Source organism: Typopeltis vanoorti, chromosome 13 (assembly GCF_054136105.1).
Source record: "Typopeltis vanoorti isolate ZY-2024b chromosome 13, IOZ_Tvanoo_1.0, whole genome shotgun sequence".
Classification (NCBI taxonomy): domain Eukaryota; kingdom Metazoa; phylum Arthropoda; class Arachnida; order Uropygi; family Thelyphonidae; genus Typopeltis; species Typopeltis vanoorti.
In genome coordinates, this window is record NC_143561.1 from 76,193,575 (window position 1) to 76,212,919 (window position 19,345).

General features: G+C 34.5%; 1 protein-coding gene across 2 annotated transcripts in view; it reads left to right on the top strand.

Annotated features, from left to right (window-relative positions):
* The window catches only part of LOC150100293 (intermembrane lipid transfer protein Vps13-like), a 654,685-nt gene that overhangs the window by 287,564 nt on the left and 347,776 nt on the right, over nt 1-19,345 (top strand). For both annotated transcript variants that reach the window (XM_090402852.1, XM_090402853.1), the window contains one exon: nt 20-106. In XM_090402852.1, the coding sequence (XP_090258978.1) occupies nt 20-106 (87 nt within the window). The remainder of the gene's footprint in view (nt 1-19; nt 107-19,345) is intronic.

The window sequence follows — 19,345 nt, forward strand, 5'->3', positions numbered from 1 at the left end:
AATATTTTTCACATTCTAGATTGGTGTTCAGATAAAGTTGAGTCAGTGTGGCCTCACCAAAATTGTCATCTTTACACCTTTCTACTTGATAATGAACAATTCTCAGGTATGGATTATTTGATTCTTGAAATAAAAAATAAAAATAATTCAAATTATATTATTGGCTTTATGCAAGTTTTTCTTGTTACTTAAGAATACCATAACAATGTAGTCAGTATGATTATTATTATAATTTGTATACTTTCCCCTTTAAAATTGGATACATGACCAGTATATGGTAAAATTTATATACGAGGGCTGTTCAATAAGTCCATGCAAAGTCAAAGAGATGGCGCCACTAGTATGTATTGAGGTTATTTTTAGTTGCTGGCAACTGTTGGAGGATTACATTAATCGATCAAGTACTGTGATTTGTGAAAAATGGATGAGTAAGAATTTTAAAGATTAAACGTTACTTTTTGAAAGGTAAAACTGCTCAGGAAAACAAAGCTAAGCTTGATAAACACTATGGTGAGTCTGCACCTTTGATTACAACAGTTTATAAGTGGTTTAGTAACTTTTGAAGTGGCCATATTGATGCTGAACATTCTGGATGCCCTGTTGAGGTCACTACTCCAGAAATTATTGAAAAATTCCATGATATGGTGATGGATGATAGAAGAGTGAAGGTGTATGAAATTACTAAGGCTGCGGGCATCTCAAATGACTGCATACATAACATTTTACACCTAACATTTACATATAAGAAACTATCCGCAAGATGGGTGCCACGTTTGCTCACACTGCATCAAAGTGTGAACTGTTGCAAGGATTGCAGAATTGTACGATTTATGCTACAAGTCCTTTCGCATCCCCCCCCCCCACCTACTCTCCATATTTGGCTCCCTCGGACTACTATCTGTTTCCAAACATGAAAAAATGGCTGACAGGAAAGAGATTTTCATCAAACGATGAGGTGATTGCCGAAACAACTGCCGATTTTGAAGAGTTGGACAAATATTACTATATGAATGAGATCAAAAAACTCAAGCATTGTTGTACTAAGTGCATAGACTTCAAAGGGGACTGTGTTGAAAAATAAAATATGTTTTCTCCCAAAAAATTGTTTTCTTCCTTTTTGCATGGACTTATCGAACAGCCCTCATATATATATATATATATATATATATATATATATATAAATTCTGTGTTATTCAAACTTAAATTAACTGAGTACCTCATATAACTGAATTATAAATTTCAGATCAGTCTAGTTCCATGTTGTTTTGTCACCAGCTTATTTTAATTTCCATCCTTACATTAGAAGTGTTCTTCCAATTAAACTATAATTCTCTAAATTAGAAGGCCAATGTGCAGTATTTTTTTATTTCAGTTATGGTTTTGATGTTTGATGTTCTTGTATACTGTTCTGTTTTTAATATGGCTTGAAAATAAAATTTGCCATTGTTCCAGTTTGAAAGAAGCTGCTTTGTCTTTAATCATGCTATTCTAAAAAGTCTTTGAAAAAAAAAAAAAACAACCAGTGATGTGTCTTATTTATGTCTGCTGAAAATGTGTTTATACCTCTTATTATGTCAACTATAAAAAGACAAGCAGTGAAGCTTTACATATTTTGTGTGTGTTTATTTTTTTGACTTTTCAATCTGTTTTCCCATGCTACTATCTGAATATATTCATTTTGCTCTCAAAATGTTAATTCCATTTTTTTCTTTTACTTATTTAAAAAAATAGGTTCAAAAATCACATGAAATGAATATATTCTTGAATACATGGAAAAAGAAAAACAATTCATTTGCTTACTTGCCCTGTTATTTGTCTGCACTTGTTTTCCAAAAAACTGCATTGCACCACCAGTACAACCTTTGCCTCTATTTTTATTACCTTTCACCATACTTTCATTAGAAGGAGAAAACTTGTCAATTTTAGTCTTTCTATTTCAGCATATTTCAGCATTAATCTTTTGATATTATAGGTAAACTTCTGTGTTATCTGTCTTACATATATCCAATAAAAACTGAAAAAAATTGTTGAGACAGTTACAAATTATTGAAATTGTCACTAGAAAAAGGCGTGCAGTGATATGAATCTGCCAAGGGCACTAAAAATCCAGCTACATTACTATAATTTATTACAGCAATAGCAATAGAACATTTAACTGCATGTTTTGGAAATATGCTTTCCTCTTTTAGCAAAACTAGTCATTTAATAAATTTAGTTTAATCTTTTATCCAAGTGTAAGCAAACTTCCAAAACTAGTCATTGTATATTATATGGCATTTGCTTAGAGATTAATTTGGCCAACTGAATTAATTTCTTATTGCTGCTATTATTGTTATTCTTCTTGTATAACAGTCTGCCAGATTCATCATCACCTTGCTTCTAATTCATTTCCTATCTAGATGATTTGCTGCACTGCTTTTATTGACTGATAAACAGGAGAAGTTTTATTTAATGCATCTGTGGCCATTGGTGTTAATTATCCTATTATTTGCTTGCAAGGTCACAATTTGCATGATTCCCAGGTTTCTTGAAAGTTTCATTGTCACAGAATGTGTTCTTTAGGTAAAAAAACAGGAGAGATGTGATAGAAACATATGAATTACTAAAATAGTTTTCTAAGATAGATACAGAAGGTGCTTTTCAGTAGTGAAGAGGAGAGAACAAGGGGAATCATCTTATAACTTTCCAGTCTATGAGTTTGGCAGATGTGAATGTGAGTACTAGATCTTTTGCTTAGAAGCTAATGAATGAGTGGAATGGATTATCAGAAGTATTGACAAGTGCATTTTCAGTGAATGTATTTAAGAGAGATATGATATTCTTCGGGTAAATAACAGTTGGTGTGGACCTTGCACAATAAGCCTAAAAGCTGTATGGATGTTTACAAATAATAATAATTATTATTATTATTACAACAAGTGACTTCCAGGGAGTTAGGTACTCATTGAGCAAGGCCACGTATCACACCATATCAACTCTTGAATTCATTCATGCTATCTCCACTCATGGCCTCCAAAGGCAGGTTTCAGTCATGCACCACTCTATGAAAGAAACATGTAGCTCTCACCCCTTTTTCAACTTCTGTGGATACCCTCACTCCTCTCCCATCCTCCATAAAATGAAAATTTCCATCTGCTGGTATCCCTGTATGATACTTTCAGAAGTTGGTAGGTCTGTATCATATCACCACTCTTTCTGCAGTGCGCAGTCCACAAATTCTCAATCTCTTTTCATATTCTACATTCCATAGTTCTGATATTATTTTTAATCCTCTCCACTGTATTTGCATGATCTCAGAAACTAGGGGACCAGATCTGTGCACAAATCTCATCCACAGACAAGATCATATCAGGCCTTTTAAGAGGCACAATAACTTTTCTTACACGTCATGTTCCTCTCAGCATTGCAGTTATCCTTTGAGTTATATTTGCAATATTTGCTGTATGACTCCTGAATTTCTTCTTCATATCTGCTAAAACAATATCCTTAGCATTTTCAGTTTCTTTTAGCATCATCCTGCCAATATAACTGGCCATTAGATTTCTTATTACAAGAAAGTGCATAACTTTACTAACATTGAACTGTTAGCCATTTTCACATGCCTATAATTCCAGATTGTTCAAATCATTCTGCAAGTACCATGCCACTTTGCATTCCTCTATGCCTGCCTATTTTTACCATCGGCAAATAGTTGTATGTCATCTGATAAATGTTTCCCAATATCATAAATATAAAGATATTGAATAACAGTGGACCAAGGACTGATCCCTGGGGGAGGTCACCGTAAATCTTGTAGACTTGCATCCCCTATGCACCACTTTTTGATATCTGTCACTCAGCTATTCTCTTATCCAAACTAGTAATTCATAATCCAATCCCATAGCCTCCACTTTATGTAATATCCTTCAATGCTGACTCCTGTGGAAAGATTTAGCAAAATCCAAAAGTATCTTGTGTATATATTTCTCTTGTCTAACTCAACCAAGACATTATTATAAAATGTGAGCAAGTTACTCAAACATGACTACTAATCCCATGCATTCATTCATTGCAAAGTATAGATTATCTGTCCAACTCATTCTGTATGTGATTTCTTGTCAACTTTTCCAATCTCTTCACCACTGCTCCAGAAATAATGATATTTCAATAGCTAGACACATCAATCTTTACACCAGCCTTCCAGAATGGGATTATCATACATTCTTTCTTTTCTTGTGTCAAGACTCAAATTATACAGCCATATCAAAGGAATAACTAGCTCAGTTGAACACTCTTTTAACATCTCTGCTAATATCCCATCAGTCCCTATTGCTGAATTCATATTCAGTTTGTGCAACAGCTGTAGTTCCTCCTCATACACCTGAGTTGCTTCTGTCATTGTAAAGGTTACCTTAAGCTGAATGTTGTGTACACTAGGCTGATAGTTTTTTTGCAAAATGGACACTCATTAGTTGAATGATCTCTTCTGCATCTGCCACCTGCATACTATCTGTTGATCAGAGTTATTCTTTCACATTCATTCTTTCTTTTACTTACATAATAATAGAATTCTTTAGGATTATCTTTAGCTTGCAGAACCAGTAGCTTTTCATACTCACACTTAGCTTTTAATACAATAATTGTAACTCTTCTGATCTGCACTTTATAATTTTCGTAACTGACACTATCACGCATGGCATACCTTCCACATTATTTTTTTCTTAAGAATTTCTTGCTTAATAAGATTGCACATTCATTTCACTCCCATTGGGTTTATTCTTTGAACTCGAAGGATGCATTCTGACACATCATTGTTGATGTATTTTTTAAACACTTCCCATTAACTGCCAGTAGCCTTGCTATCTGGTAAGTGATACTATTGGATTGAATTTAGTATTGTCCTTAATTAGGCATCATTTCATGCTTTAAAGTTCACCATGTAACATTTTTTAAATAGAATATCTATACACTTAGCTACTTCTCACTTCAGGAGGTCATGATTGCTGTCACTAACTGGAGGCATAACAGTCATGTCTTTTACTGAAACCCCAACCCCTGTGGCACTATAATAATCAGGTCTAATATTCCCTGATCTTGAGGTCCTTCTATAATATACTGCTTAAAGAAATTGTCATGCAACAGCTCAATAAATTTGACTTCAATCTTTTCATGAAATTTCATTGCTACTCAATCAATGCTTAGATAATTAAAAGTCACTCATAATGAACAATCATTTAGTAACCATTAGATTTATTTGCTGATGCATTTTATCATCACTAGTAGCTGATCCACTAGGCTTGTAGCAACACGTCAACATGCATTTGATTTTGTTAGGCTCCTCCTTGCAACAAATAACTTCAAACTCATTGCTAGCAGTATAGCAATGTAGTAATAATTAAAAATGGCAGTTTTATTATTGTACAGAATATTTATGCCTATAAAATTAAAACTAGGCCACTATGGGCTGGTGATGTGCAATCAGGCCGGCCTTCTCTATAAAGGGGCCTGGGTGCAAGAAACCTTTTGGGGCTCTAAAATATTTTTCAAAGGTAAAAATTAAAGGATTTGAAATAAATGTATTGTAAAAGCTCTTACCTGCAAATGATTTTGGCACAGGAAAACAAAATAAAACACATTTGAAATATAATATTACGTTGCACCCACTGCAACCCCCCCCCCCCCCCCCCCCCCGAGATGGCCAGCCCTGTGTGCAATATATAGCTTGTCCCGCTCAGGTCAATTCCATCTTCATGAGGAGTGGCCGGTTAATACCATAGGGGCTCTGATATCAGTGAGCATTCCCACAGTAAAAGGATATCTTCCTAGTTGGAGGAAATGCTAACTAAACTAACTAGTTGGCAGATGTCCTTTATTGACTGGTGAAAGACTACCACCTTGCTTATGGCTGGGGGGGGCTGAAATAACTATTGCCATGTTTGGTTCCCAGAGTAGTAATTCTGGTTTCTGCTTCCCCTCTCAATCTTACCATATTGAGAGCGGAAGGGGCACTGAATCTCTACAGTATGCCATACATACTGTAGAGATTCAGTGCTTTCCCCATCTTTGAGGGTACAGCAGTAAAGCTGTTGCTCTGCAGTTTTGGCTGCCAGGTAGAGTACAGGACCAAATGCAATGGGAACGTGCGTTGGAGGCTTCCTGATTGGCCAGCACATAACATTGCTGCCACCTGTGCAGCCATTCATGTCTCGATGAAGGCTGTATAATAGTATGTAAGGGAGCACTGTCAAGGCCATGTTATGGCCAAAATCATTTGCAGGTAAGAGCTTTTACAATACATTTATTTCAAATCCTTTAATTTTTACCTTTGAAAAAAGATTGGAACTGGATGTTTTATGTATGTGCAACATGTCAAAGTTTCTCTTTCTTCTCAGTTTTCATGTTCTTTTTCTTTTCACCTTTGTAATATTAGCATGAGAGTAAATCTAAATAATTGTAGTTATATGACTTTTTTTTTTATATAGTGAAACCTGTGGGGGTATCTATATAACTATAGAATATTTAGAATATATAACTATAAAATAACATGTATGCTGCAGTAAATAACTTTTTTTATTATATAAATATTTCATCTTATGTATCATAAGACATCATCAGTACAGATGAACAGCATTGAACAGGAATTGGATTTGGAAAAAAAACAGTAGTTTGCATGCTTAAATTGGAATCCCTCTGTGTATATGGTTGCATGTTCATAATTAAAACATTGGGCTGAAATTAACATTAATTAAATTAAAATATAGCAAATAATTATTTAATACAATGGAGGATAACAAGCTATTTCGTTTAAAAGGTCTTTAATTTCTTGATGTACACATCCAGCATAAAAAATAAGGATCCAAAACCCAACTTTTTCTGGTCATTATATCCATAATGCATCAGTTTGTCATCCATCTCAAAAATGTGACATCATAAAATCTTTAGTATCCAGAGCACACAAGATTTGTTCTTCTGAAGAATCTCTAAAAGAAAAATTGGAAATGATCAAGGAAACAGCCTTACTAAATGGATATAATCCAATTACAAGCCAAAAAATAATTAAACCACTCTCTTACAAATCAACCCAGACAAGAAGAAGCCCACAGGACGTCTATACCATATATTAAAGGCATCTTTGAACATTTGTCAAAAATTATGCAAAAATATCAACTCACTGCTACTTACAAACCCATCAAACAAATTCACAACTTGCTACCTTCTCCAAAAAACAAACTTTTACCAGTGATGCTACCTGGTGTATACAAAGTACCATGTTCATTTAACTTGTTTTGCTTTGAACAAACAGGAATATCTATAAACAAATATATCTGAAAATGAAGACCACATCTGCCTTATCAAATCTCACAAATCTGGCCTTGCACAACATGCAATCGAAAACACTTACCGCAGGATCCAGTGGCAAAATGCTAAGCTACTACATCGATCCATATATAAACATGGACATTTATATAAAGAAAGTGATGAAGCCTTACTTCATAGACCCAATCTTAATTGGAACAACTGTCTCACTATTCGAAGAAATTGTTATCTTCAGCTGTATTTTAATTTAATTTAATTAATTTTAATTTCAGCCCAATGGTTTTAATCTATGAACATGCAGCGCTGTATACATAGAGGGATTTCAATTTAATCATGCACGCTACTGTTTTTTTAATTCAATTTCTGTTGTTGTTCGATAGCTGTACTGATGATGTCTTATGATGTAAGACAAAATATTTATATAATAAAAAAGTTATTTACTGTGACATATGTGTTATCCTATAGCTATGAATAATTGCAGTGTCACTGTGATTAAATTAAGTACAAAACTTTCCTACCCCCCCCCTGATAAACATCCTGGACTGGTCTATTTTTGACTGAACCTCCAAATTCTATAATGGTCATAGTCCATGAGGTGGTACTTGAGCTTTGTGTGATCTGGCGTCCCATGCTGGGGGAATGTGCAGTCTTGAAAATCCCCTTATTGAGTATAGTTTCTGGGAAAATTCCCAGAAAAAATCTTATTTCCTGCGTCAAAACACCCCCCCCCCCACACACACACACCTTTTTTCTACCTCTTTTATTCTGCCATAATTGTCTTCTATACTCACCCATAATGCCCTAAAATATATATATATATACACCCCTTTTTTGAGTGTTAGCCAATGTATTAAAATAAGGGACACTCCTAAAAAACAGGCTATAATAGCCGTAATTATATTAATCCCCTTATTCACCTTCTGTAACTTAAGATTTCCCTGCATTGTTATGTCTCATTCATCTGCTGTTCTCCAAATTCTGGAGATTGTTCTGATTTTTTTTTTTTTTTTTTTTGTCTTCTTATCCAGGAGGCTTGATTTCATTGATTCCAAATTTCCTATCAGTGAAGTCACCTTTCTCAATGATGTTGATATCAATGACTCTAACTGGCTTCCTTTTTTCAAATTTCACTCACCAAGTTGGAAGAAAAGCAGGAACATTTGCTATTAGTAATGATTTAAAACATTATTTATCTCCTGACCAGAATCTCTGACAGTGCTCTCCATTCATCCAGCACTCTTGATATATCCTTAACTGTTTCTCCTCCAAGGTACACTGTTGTGGTGATAGATGGTAATTTGTTTTGGTAACAATTATGAATTTCCAATTTGTCTATATTCCTTGCACCTTTGACTGTCTTATTTTTACCCAGAATTTCAAATCTCTGGCTGTTCTATTTTATCTGGATGTTCCTTCATGAGGAACATCCAGATAGAATAAATTCCATTAATTGGAACAACCTAGACTTGCTGAACTTACTATCTTCTCAAAACATAGAATTCTTTGGAAAATGACTACAATTCTACTTAAAAGTCATTTTCTTATGTATAAAGGAAGCTGTGAAACCTTGCTACATCACCCAATCTAAATAGATCTGATGGATCTAAGTTATCCTTCCTCCCCTCATGGGAAAGTGTTCTTATTCACACTACTTGTTAACTTTTATATCCTGTTATTTTTTTTATTTTATTTTTTACATTTTTTATAAAAAAAAACACTGTTAAGAGTTTAAAATAATTTTGACCATGCTAGACTATTTTTTTTTTTTTTTCGTGTAGGACTAACATGTCAGTAATATGATTCACCAGATATGTTCTTGAGTCTTGTTTAATTCTTGAATACTAAAGATGCCTAGATACCTAGGTGAATTTCATGCAATTAAACTGGAAGTATTGTATTAATTTTTATTTATATGTGTCATGATGTATCAATGATATGTGACAGATCTATTATCACCTAGAGATTTGTAAAGATGATATCGTTGATATTTATTGCCATTTAATAGAACAGAATTATGTGTCATCCAATCAGTGATCAAGTTAAAGTCTCTCTGTAATTTATGTAAGTGTATGGTGAAGTGAAATCAATGCAAATGAGGATGACTAGTAGAGTGAGTGCCCCAGAGCTCTGTACTAGGACACTACTCTTTAATTTGTATATTAATAATATAGCAGAAGATTTGAAGGAGGACATTCAGTTGTTTGCTGATGATGCAAAACTAGGGAGGGCTAAATTGATAAAGGTGAGGTACATATTTTACAAGACGATTTAAATAAATTGGCAGTGTGAGCAGTGGACAATGGTTGTCAAGTCAGTGTTGTATAATGTAAGATAATGCACTTTGAGATGTAAAGATTACACACTTTATATCATATTGATACTAGTTCACAGGAAATTGATGAGGATAGTCATATGGGAGTGATGGTGGACAGAGATTTGAAATTCAGAGGACATATTGCTAGATATTGCTAGGCAAAATAGCTCAGAAAATTACTTGGATGCTGAAGAGCATATTGACAAGTAAAGATAGGGAGGTTATTAACCCTCTTTAATAGGCTGTGATTTAGCCAAATGTTGACCGCAGGCGACCAAGTCTATCACAGATTTGGTCACCTGCATTTCTTGGAGATCGGGAGGTTGTGGAGAGAATTCAGAGATGAATGACGACAAGTCTGTGCAATGTTTGTTGCACAGACTTGTCATTGATTATAATAGATTATTTATGAAAGTGTTGAAGACATGTTGATAAAATTGTTTCCTGTGGAATGCTATCATCAAGTTTTGTTTCTGTATGTGTCATTTATTTTTGTAATGTAACAGGAAGTTTTCAAACTAGTTATGTAGTTTCCTCTTGTGCCATCATCTTTGGCAATGTGTTCTGTAATATGCCAAAAACATTAAAAAAAAGAAAGTTGAAACTTTTACACAATTAGTTCTGGGTGAAAATAAAAAAAAGTTTTCATCTAGAACTAATTGTGTAAAAAAGATATTGCAGTAATATAGTACAGGAAACCTCACTTAATATGAAAATTCGATATGTGTGATAATCAGTTAGCGCAATTGAGTGAAATGATACTATTGTTGGATTCTGATTATGTAGAGATTAAAGTAATTATTATTTGCTTCAGAATCCAACATGATCTTCCATCACAAAGACTAGACTTGTAAATATTATTTAATGTAAACAACTTATTTTACAATTTAATATTCATATAACTATGTTAATTTTGTCTAATATATAATTATTTAATCAAAGATACATGTATTAATAATGAAAAACTGTGTTAAATATTATTAAGCTATTTTAATTATTACTATGTTAATATTATAAGAACTTGTATTTGATAATTTAACTGCGCATTATTTGAAATGTAAATATTCTCTATTTATTCCTGTTTGTAAAGTTTAACGTTATGTAATAGCTCAATTTTATTATATTTTGTTTTGTTGTCATGGAAACGTATGTTAGATAGTGAGCACGTTTTTGGAACACCACGTGAGAAGGTTTATTGAAAAGAGTTTTAGAAAGAAATCACGTGAACAATTTAGGCGGGAAGAACGGATATAAAAAGAGAGGAACGCTGGAAAAGGGAGAACATGAGAGATTTATAAGAAAGAGTTTGGCATTAGGTTGGAATCGGAGCATTCAGGAATCACAGTGCTATAATAGCGAGTCGGCAAGTCGCTCAAGCAGCTAAATAAAGTCTACTAGTCGAGAGGCGGTTATTATTTAGAAATTAGTTCTAAATTAGTGCTAATAAGTTGTATAATAACAATTATAGCTACGGAAAACAGCTGAGTGACTACTAAATAGACTAGCAATACTTGAGTTGAGATTTAATTTCAGGGCCGACCTTTCAAGGACACATGGAAACTTGAAGCATAGCATGAAGTAACTAGAGAATAATTAGAGGCAACAAAGTTGAATTTAATGATAGCGGTGTTAAGAATTATGGTACCTAAAGGATTAAATTGATGTCGAAGGAGTAGGCAACTGTGCATATTAAACTTCAAGTTAAGGAATTATTGTGTGTTACCTTAGTACAAGAGTTGTTAGTAGAACACTGAATTAGTTAAGTGATGTCAAATGTAGTGCAAGCGGTTTGATCTATGCAAGAACGTTTGATTGTGTGTATTGTGACCGTTAATTAATCCAGTTATTTCTAAGAAGATTTTTTTTTAAATGAGTGTCGTTAATTGATTAAAGTGTATACAGTTCCAAAAAGTGTTCACACATAAGTATATGAAGAAGGAAAATTGTCGGTAAGAATATTCCAACCATTAATATTCCTATGCAGAGATATGAGTGTGTTTCTTCCTAGAATATCCCTATACTAACAGTAACTGTTGCGGAGGTTAGCTGAAGCGTAGATTTAAAAGTGTAAGCTTGTGAAAAAGTATTGCCACCAATAAATTGTATTCGAAACTTAAAAAAACTATGAGATGTTGATGTGAATGATCACTAAGGAATTTTTTGACATTAAGCTTTATTAGGTGTTAAGTGAACTGTGTGAAGACTGTATTTCAGATAACTGACCAATGCCTGAGTTTGTATGACAGTATTATCAGAAGAGCTAAAGCGTTTGTAATATCTTAATTAGTGATTTTGAACTTATGTGTATAATTTGTGATTCTAAATTAAATGTTTGTTTTGTTAATCAAAAGTTGTATTTTGCCTGAATCTCTTTTACTGCACCATTCATAAAATATTCGAACCAAAGCGGGTGAATTAAATAAGTTAAATATACTCGGCCAGTATATATAATAACATCATATAAGGGAAGGGTAGTTGAGAGTTGGTTTATCTTCGATTTTTGAAATAATTCAGATATAGAGTGGCGCAGTCTTTAAATATAAATTTTCTCTATATTTGAGTTAGAAATCAACTTACAACTTATCAATTAGTTAAGAACATCGTAATAGTAATCATGTCGGATCCAAAGTATAGATTAAGACGAAGTAGGATCCAACACTATTTCCTGCTTTAAGTGAGTGATTAATTAGCTAACATGATTTTTTATGTTACGTGAAATTTTTTGTTGCCAATTAGCAGCGAGCGGAAAAGCTGGAAGTCATTAAGAGACATGAAAGTGGTGCTAGTAATACAATGATTGTGCAAGACCTGGGATACAGCGAGTCAACAGTTTGGACTATATTAAAGAATACAAAGAACAAGGAAAAGTTGCTTCTTTAAGCATTCAGATCACTCGAAATAGAAGCCATTTAATGATCAAGATGGAACGTCTTCTGTCACTCTAGAATGGGGATTATAACCAAAAAAAAAAAATACCTCTTAGTACAGGGAATATTCAGGCAAAAGCTCTCAATATTTTTACCTCATTGAAAGAAACCAAATTTCAAGAGGAATGCGAAAGCTTTACTACGAGTTTAGGATGGTTCGACCATTTTAAAAATCGAACTGAACTGCATTGCATAAGAATAACTGTGGAATTTGCTACTGCTGATAAATAGCCAAGTTTCCTGAAGAATTGCAAAGCATAATTCAGGAGGGTGATTATAACGATCAGCAAATATTCAACATCAATGAAATCGGTCTCTTTTGGAAGCGTATGCCAACAAAATCTTTCCTAGCTAAAACTGAGGCATCTCAACTAGGATACAAAGTATCTAAAGATTGTCTTACGCTTTTATTAGGAGGCAATGCAGAAGGCGACTTTAAACTCAAGTCTGTGTTAGTTTATCATGTGCAAAATCCAAGATTTAACATTATTGAGGATATCAGCACAACTGGAAAAGAAGTTGGATTTAATGAACTGGATAATGAAGATGTGAGAAACTTGCTAGATTCCCATTTCGAACAGTTAAGTGAGAATGATCTCCTTCAACTAGAAGAACAGCGTGCATATGAAGAAACAGATAAGATGTGCAAACAAGAAGAGAATGTTATGACTAAGAAGCTAACTGCAAAAGAACTTGAGCTAGTTTTCAATCACATTGAGTATGCTAAGGAAATTTTGTTTGATGCTGATCCTGATATCGAACGAAGCTTCAAAGTCTGCCAAAATCTTGATAAAGTGATCGCCAGCCATCACAAATTGCATGAAAAGATGAAAAAGTTGAGCACGATTCAAACATCTTTACTTAATTTTTTTGTAAAAAAGTATCTCACTTAAATGATTAAACATTAATTAAAAATTTAAGCAATTGATTTTTATTAACTTTGATATTATCTTCCAATATGGTTTATACTATAATTTTTTTTTTTCCAAATTTACACTAACTGATGGATGAATTATAATTATTCTCTTTGTTTATTGTATTCGCTTAACGTGATTTCACTTAGCATGCAGTAACTGATGGATTAATTAATCGTGTTAAGTGAGGTTTTCCTGTACAGCAATACCTTAAATAGCACAGTTAATGTGTCCCAAAAATATTATGTACTAACTGAAACTGCACTGAGTGAGCATTAATATAATGAGTTTTGGTATAATTCATTCCAAACAGAGGTTACTGTATCTGTATGAAAAAACTTATGATTACATTGATCATTAACAGGTATTATTTGAAGTAATGAAACAATTTAATATATAATATTAAATTGATGTAACCTCTTGGTTCAATACCAAGATGCATTTCACACAGACCACATTTGTGATTAAAAAAGATTAGAAATGAAAAATATTCATAATTTTTCATCGTTTACAATTTCCATCTTTTACAATTGATTACAATAGATACACATAAGTCTGTACTGTTTAAAAAATATGGTCATAGTTTGCACACGTTCCTTTCTCTTTTTTCTGCACATATATGTGTCTATAGCATCAAATAGCATTTTCTAAATTTGCTACACTTCATTATTTTGTTGAACGTTGGGTTCCTCATTTATAATTACTTTAGAAGAATTTTCTACTGCCCAAAAACTTTATCCAGAAAATCTATGAAAATTCTTTTGGACACACTTGAGCATTTTGCATCTTATTTTTCTGCTGTTCTGAACAAGATACCTGCACTTACTGAGTCACAGAAATCATTCACATTGGTATGATGTTATTCATCCCTCATTCCATCCAAAATTCCCATCCACTTCCAAGCCCTAGTTCAATAGAAGATGTATGAAAGCAGTTGAAGAAAAAACTCAGCTTACCACAGGCAGCTTGCATTAAGAACTACGGCCTCATACTCAGCCTATACAGAAGCAAGCTATAAATGGAAATCAGTTATCTGCAAATAAAACTTGCCCTTATCCAAACAAAAGCCCTGCCTTCTCATCCTTCACAAAAAGCTATTGGATGCAACTTTTGCTCATGTGCACTTCCAACCCCCAACCCCCCCAGATGGCATCACTGTTACAGCACCCAATGGAAAAAACTGACCTCCTGACATCACCCTTTTCCTCTAACTCTTGCATGGACAATGAAGGCAAATTACTTCTTTCCATGCCAGCAGCTAAGCACCGTATGCTTCTTGTGGTCTTTCAGTTTTTCTTTTTTCAAGTTAGTTAAAAAGACATAAGAAGAATACAAACCACAAACCATCGATACTTGGGTATTGTTTCTTGCAGGCTATTTCTTAAGCTCCAACCACAATTTGAAGTCCAATGAATTCAGATTTGGAACTTCCAGAGAGCCAGTCAGATGTTGATATGTGGTCATGTACATTCGCTTCAAACCCTGAACAATGCTTGGTGTTGTTCAGAGGCTGTATTGGAGGTTCCAGCATAGTATCCTGATACACTTTGGCAGAGGTTTTGAGACTTTTCTTGCAGAATTGCAACTTGGATATCCCAATACATCATCCAAACCAAACCATCGCTGATTCAGGGTGATGTTTCTGAATCCTATCCTGGTTGCTGTACAACCATTCAGGTCATATGCATCATCGTTTTGGGGTTAAACAACTCTTCAGTGGTGAAAATCTTCTCATCTATGAAGAGGATATCCCTGTGACTGTTGTTCATGTAATGCCAGAGAAGTGCCTTTTGATTTATTCACCCCCTCTTCTGTATAAGTTATGGTGTTAGGAAATATCTATTAGAATGACAATCACACCACAGGTCATCAGTTAGTACGCGTGACATCGTTCTCTGTGAAACATTTTTCTCTTGCAACATCACTTTCTATGTTATCACAGGATTACTGCAGAGGCATGCCTTCACAGCCCTCACAAGCTCTTGCATCCTAATACAGCATGGTTGATCTGTTCTTTGGTGGTCAGATATGTCTTCTGTATCAGTGATTTTAGTGTGTTGAACATAACACACTGAACTGAAGTACTGAAAATGAAGTACTATTACAGCTACATGGTTTTCATAAACTCCCCCACTGCATTTAACTCATACAACTAGACAGCTCTCTATCTACTGATAAACACGTGAATGTTGGCTGCTCACAGCACCGGAACTGGGCTCATTCAATTCTGTGCACAGAACGGGCCTGTGAAGAAGTGGTAATAGTATTAATGGCAAGACTGTGTAGTCCATCTCCTGAACTGAAATTGAAACACAAATGGTTATTATTAGCTTTCTCCTTCTTCCTCAGAATTTTCCCACATTTCTGTATGTCTGATAATCATTTACTACTCTACAGTTTAGGTCTCCGACAAGGACCAACTTTTCCCTTTATGTGTTTGCATGCATGTCAGCTACCTTCTCTAATGCCTGAAAAATTTCCTCCATTTCTTCCTTGCTAGAACCTTCTGTGGGATCATAAGCACAAATAAATTTCATTGTTCAGTTTCTCATTCTAATATTTGTCCACATCACTTGATATTGAAACTGCCATTCAAGAAGATTATATTTAGTACCGAATACTATAGCTACAAATTCTTTTCCCTGATGGAGTAGGTATGGTATTCAGTACACTACAGTACTGTACAGAGTAATTTGTTATAATTTGTACCTTGTTTTATTTTAGATTTTGTGCATTTTAGCATTCAGGCATGTTAATTATTAACCTATTCTTATGGTTCACATCAGTATTTTCAATTTGCAATATTTTGACTTGCGGCAGAATGGAACCCTGTAAGTCACTGAACTATCTGTATTTTATTATTATTATTTGGTAACCTCCATGGAGTCAACAGACTCATCGTGGGAGGCCTGCTAAACCAGCAACAAGTCTATCATAATATGCTTTGAAGTTATTTAAACTATAAGCACTCACAATGCACTCAGGAATTGCATTCCACTCACTACCAACTCTCCATGTAAAAAATCGACTTCTGACATCCTTTTTCATCGCATCCTTATACAACTTCCAGTTATGGCCTCTCGTTCTTCCCATCTTAACATCCACTCTTTTTTATAAGTTCTTCTGCATTAATCTAGTAGAATCCCTTAACTAACTTGATAGTCTCTATCATATCTCCTCTTTTCTTCCTGTCCACCAACCTCTGTAATCCACATTCTCTCAAATGCTCTTCATAGCCAACATTCCAGAGTCTTAATATCACTTTGGTTATTCATCTTTGGACCCTCTGTAGTGTTTACACATCACAATGAAAACTAGGTGACCAAATCTGATCAGTATAGTCCATATGTGCTATGACCCAATACCTTATATACGGGCACCACCACCATCTCCTTATACCAACATGTCAATCTACTTTTCATCATAGTAGCTATGCGATGGGCAGTCTTTGTGTCAAGTGTGATGTGGCCTCGGAACTTCAGTACACTGACCACCATCACTCCAAGATCTTGAATCTCATCCAGTTCATAGCCTGATATAATCCAAAAGTGTAACATCTTGCATTTATTAATATTAAAACTGCAACCCCACTCATTTGTCCAAGCTAAAAGTCTATTTTCCTGTAGAGAATTAACATCAGCACTATTTGTGATAATTTTACCTAACTTTCCTTCATCAGCAAACATCTGAAGCTCTCCAATCAATCCACATGAAATATCATTAACAAATAAGTTAAACAGTAGGAACCCAAGAACAGAAATCTGAGGCACGCCACTTGTTACCCTCTTTTTTTTTGAGACACTGCTACATCATACACAACTTGCTGGTATTGGCTCTTTGAACGATACAAGTTGTGTATGATGTCACAGTGTCTCAGAAAAGGAGGATAACAAGTGGTGTTCCTCAGATTTCTGTTCTTGGGCTCCTACTTGTTGTTTAATTTTGACGATATATATATATCAGAACACAGAGTTATAAGTAAATAATTATTTATTGACTTATTGTTGATATTTCGCTGGTGTTAATAGCATCTTCAGAGCACAAAAACACAGTTTGTCACAGTACGTAAGACTACAACAACATGGTGTAACAAACGGACTAGTTTAACAAAATTGTAGCAACAACACAAACACTAAAGTCCTAATTAGGTGCCCTCTATCTAAAAATGGGTTCCTACTGTTGAACTTATTTGTTAATGATATTTCATGTGGATTGATTGGGGATCTTCAAATGTTTGCTGATGAAGGAAAGTTAAGTAGAATTATCACAAGTAGTGCTGATGTTAATTCTCTACAGGAAGATTTGAATAGACTCTTAGCTTGGACAAATGAGTGGGGTTGCAGTTTTCATTATGTGTATCAAGGATTTAGGCCTAGGATGGCCTGTTCTGGCCTTAGAAGTCATTGTTGAATCGTTTAAGAGGATGTTCTGGTTGCAGTTTTAATATTAATAAATGCAAGATGTTACACTTTTGGATACAGAGATATCAGGCTATGTACTGTATTGGTGGAACTGTACTTTATGAACTGGATGAGATTCAAGATCTTGTAGTGATGTTGGTCAGTGTACTGAAGTTCCGAGGCCACATCACACTTGATGCAAAGCCTGCCCATCATATAGCTGCTATGATGAAAAGTGCATTGACATGTAAGTATAAGGAGATGTGGTGGTGGTGGTGGTGCCTGTATATAAGGCATTGGTCATAGCACATATGGACTATACTGATCAGATTTGGTCACCTAGTTTTCATTGTGATGTGGAAACACAATATAGAGGGTTCAAAGATGAATAACCAAAGTGATATTAGGACTCTGGAATGTTATCTATCTAACCAATATACTATATATCCTCTGCAGCTTGTACACCAACTTATATCAATATCTAACTCGAGCAACACTTGATACACCTCTGATTCTTTCTCTTTTAATTCTTCCAATTCTTTTCTCTCTTCTATGTGTTCATTAAATAATTCCACTGTATCATTTGCTATGGTTACTCTGCTACCATAACTATCCACCAGTTTATTTTTTATTTATTCATGTGGAGTCCCCCCCCCCATCCTTTAGGACAGGTTGAGCCCACTTAGTGAGGAATTAAGTATGTATTTTATAAATGTAATTAGTAAATGTGTGTTTATGGGCTGGTTTGCCTGTTCTGAGGGACAAAAAAAAAAAAAAAACCAAGGTTTCTGTGTAAAAACAACAACCCTCTACATCCATATGAGACAGCCTAACTCACCTTTAGTCGAAAGAGAACAGATAAATGTTCCTTGCATCATGGATGGGAACCAAACCCCAGGTCTTTCTGACCGAAGGGGTTTGTCTATACTGACTGAGCTACGGAGGCTCATTAACCACCAGTATCAACCTACTTGATACTGGTGGTTAGTGGTCAAAGCTAATCCAAGGGAAAAATTCCTTTGGATTAGCTTTGACCTGACTTTTCAATCTAATCTCATATTCTACTTTTTAATCATGCTTCTTATTTTTCTGGCCTGCACTTTATATTCTTCATGCATCTGTTCACTGCAAACTTTCTTGTACTTCCTCCATAACAACTTCTTTTGTAACACTGCTTGTTTTTGCTTTTGTAACACTCCTCCACTATTTATTTACTTAACTTGGTAAGCAGCTATGCATTACTTGTGTTAGATGCTGCCTTATCATTTCCCATGTACTGTCAACACCTTTTCTACACAATTCATCATCCCAGTGTATTGATGCTAGTTGACTACAGAGCTTCTGATAATCACCCACCTTATTAGTTCCACATATAGACCTTCTTGATAATAACTTTTTCCTATTTGACTACCTTCCAAACCAATACCTCATGATCAGTTTTACCAACAGATGGTAGTGTTATAACAAACGCTATTTATTATATTTGTATGAATG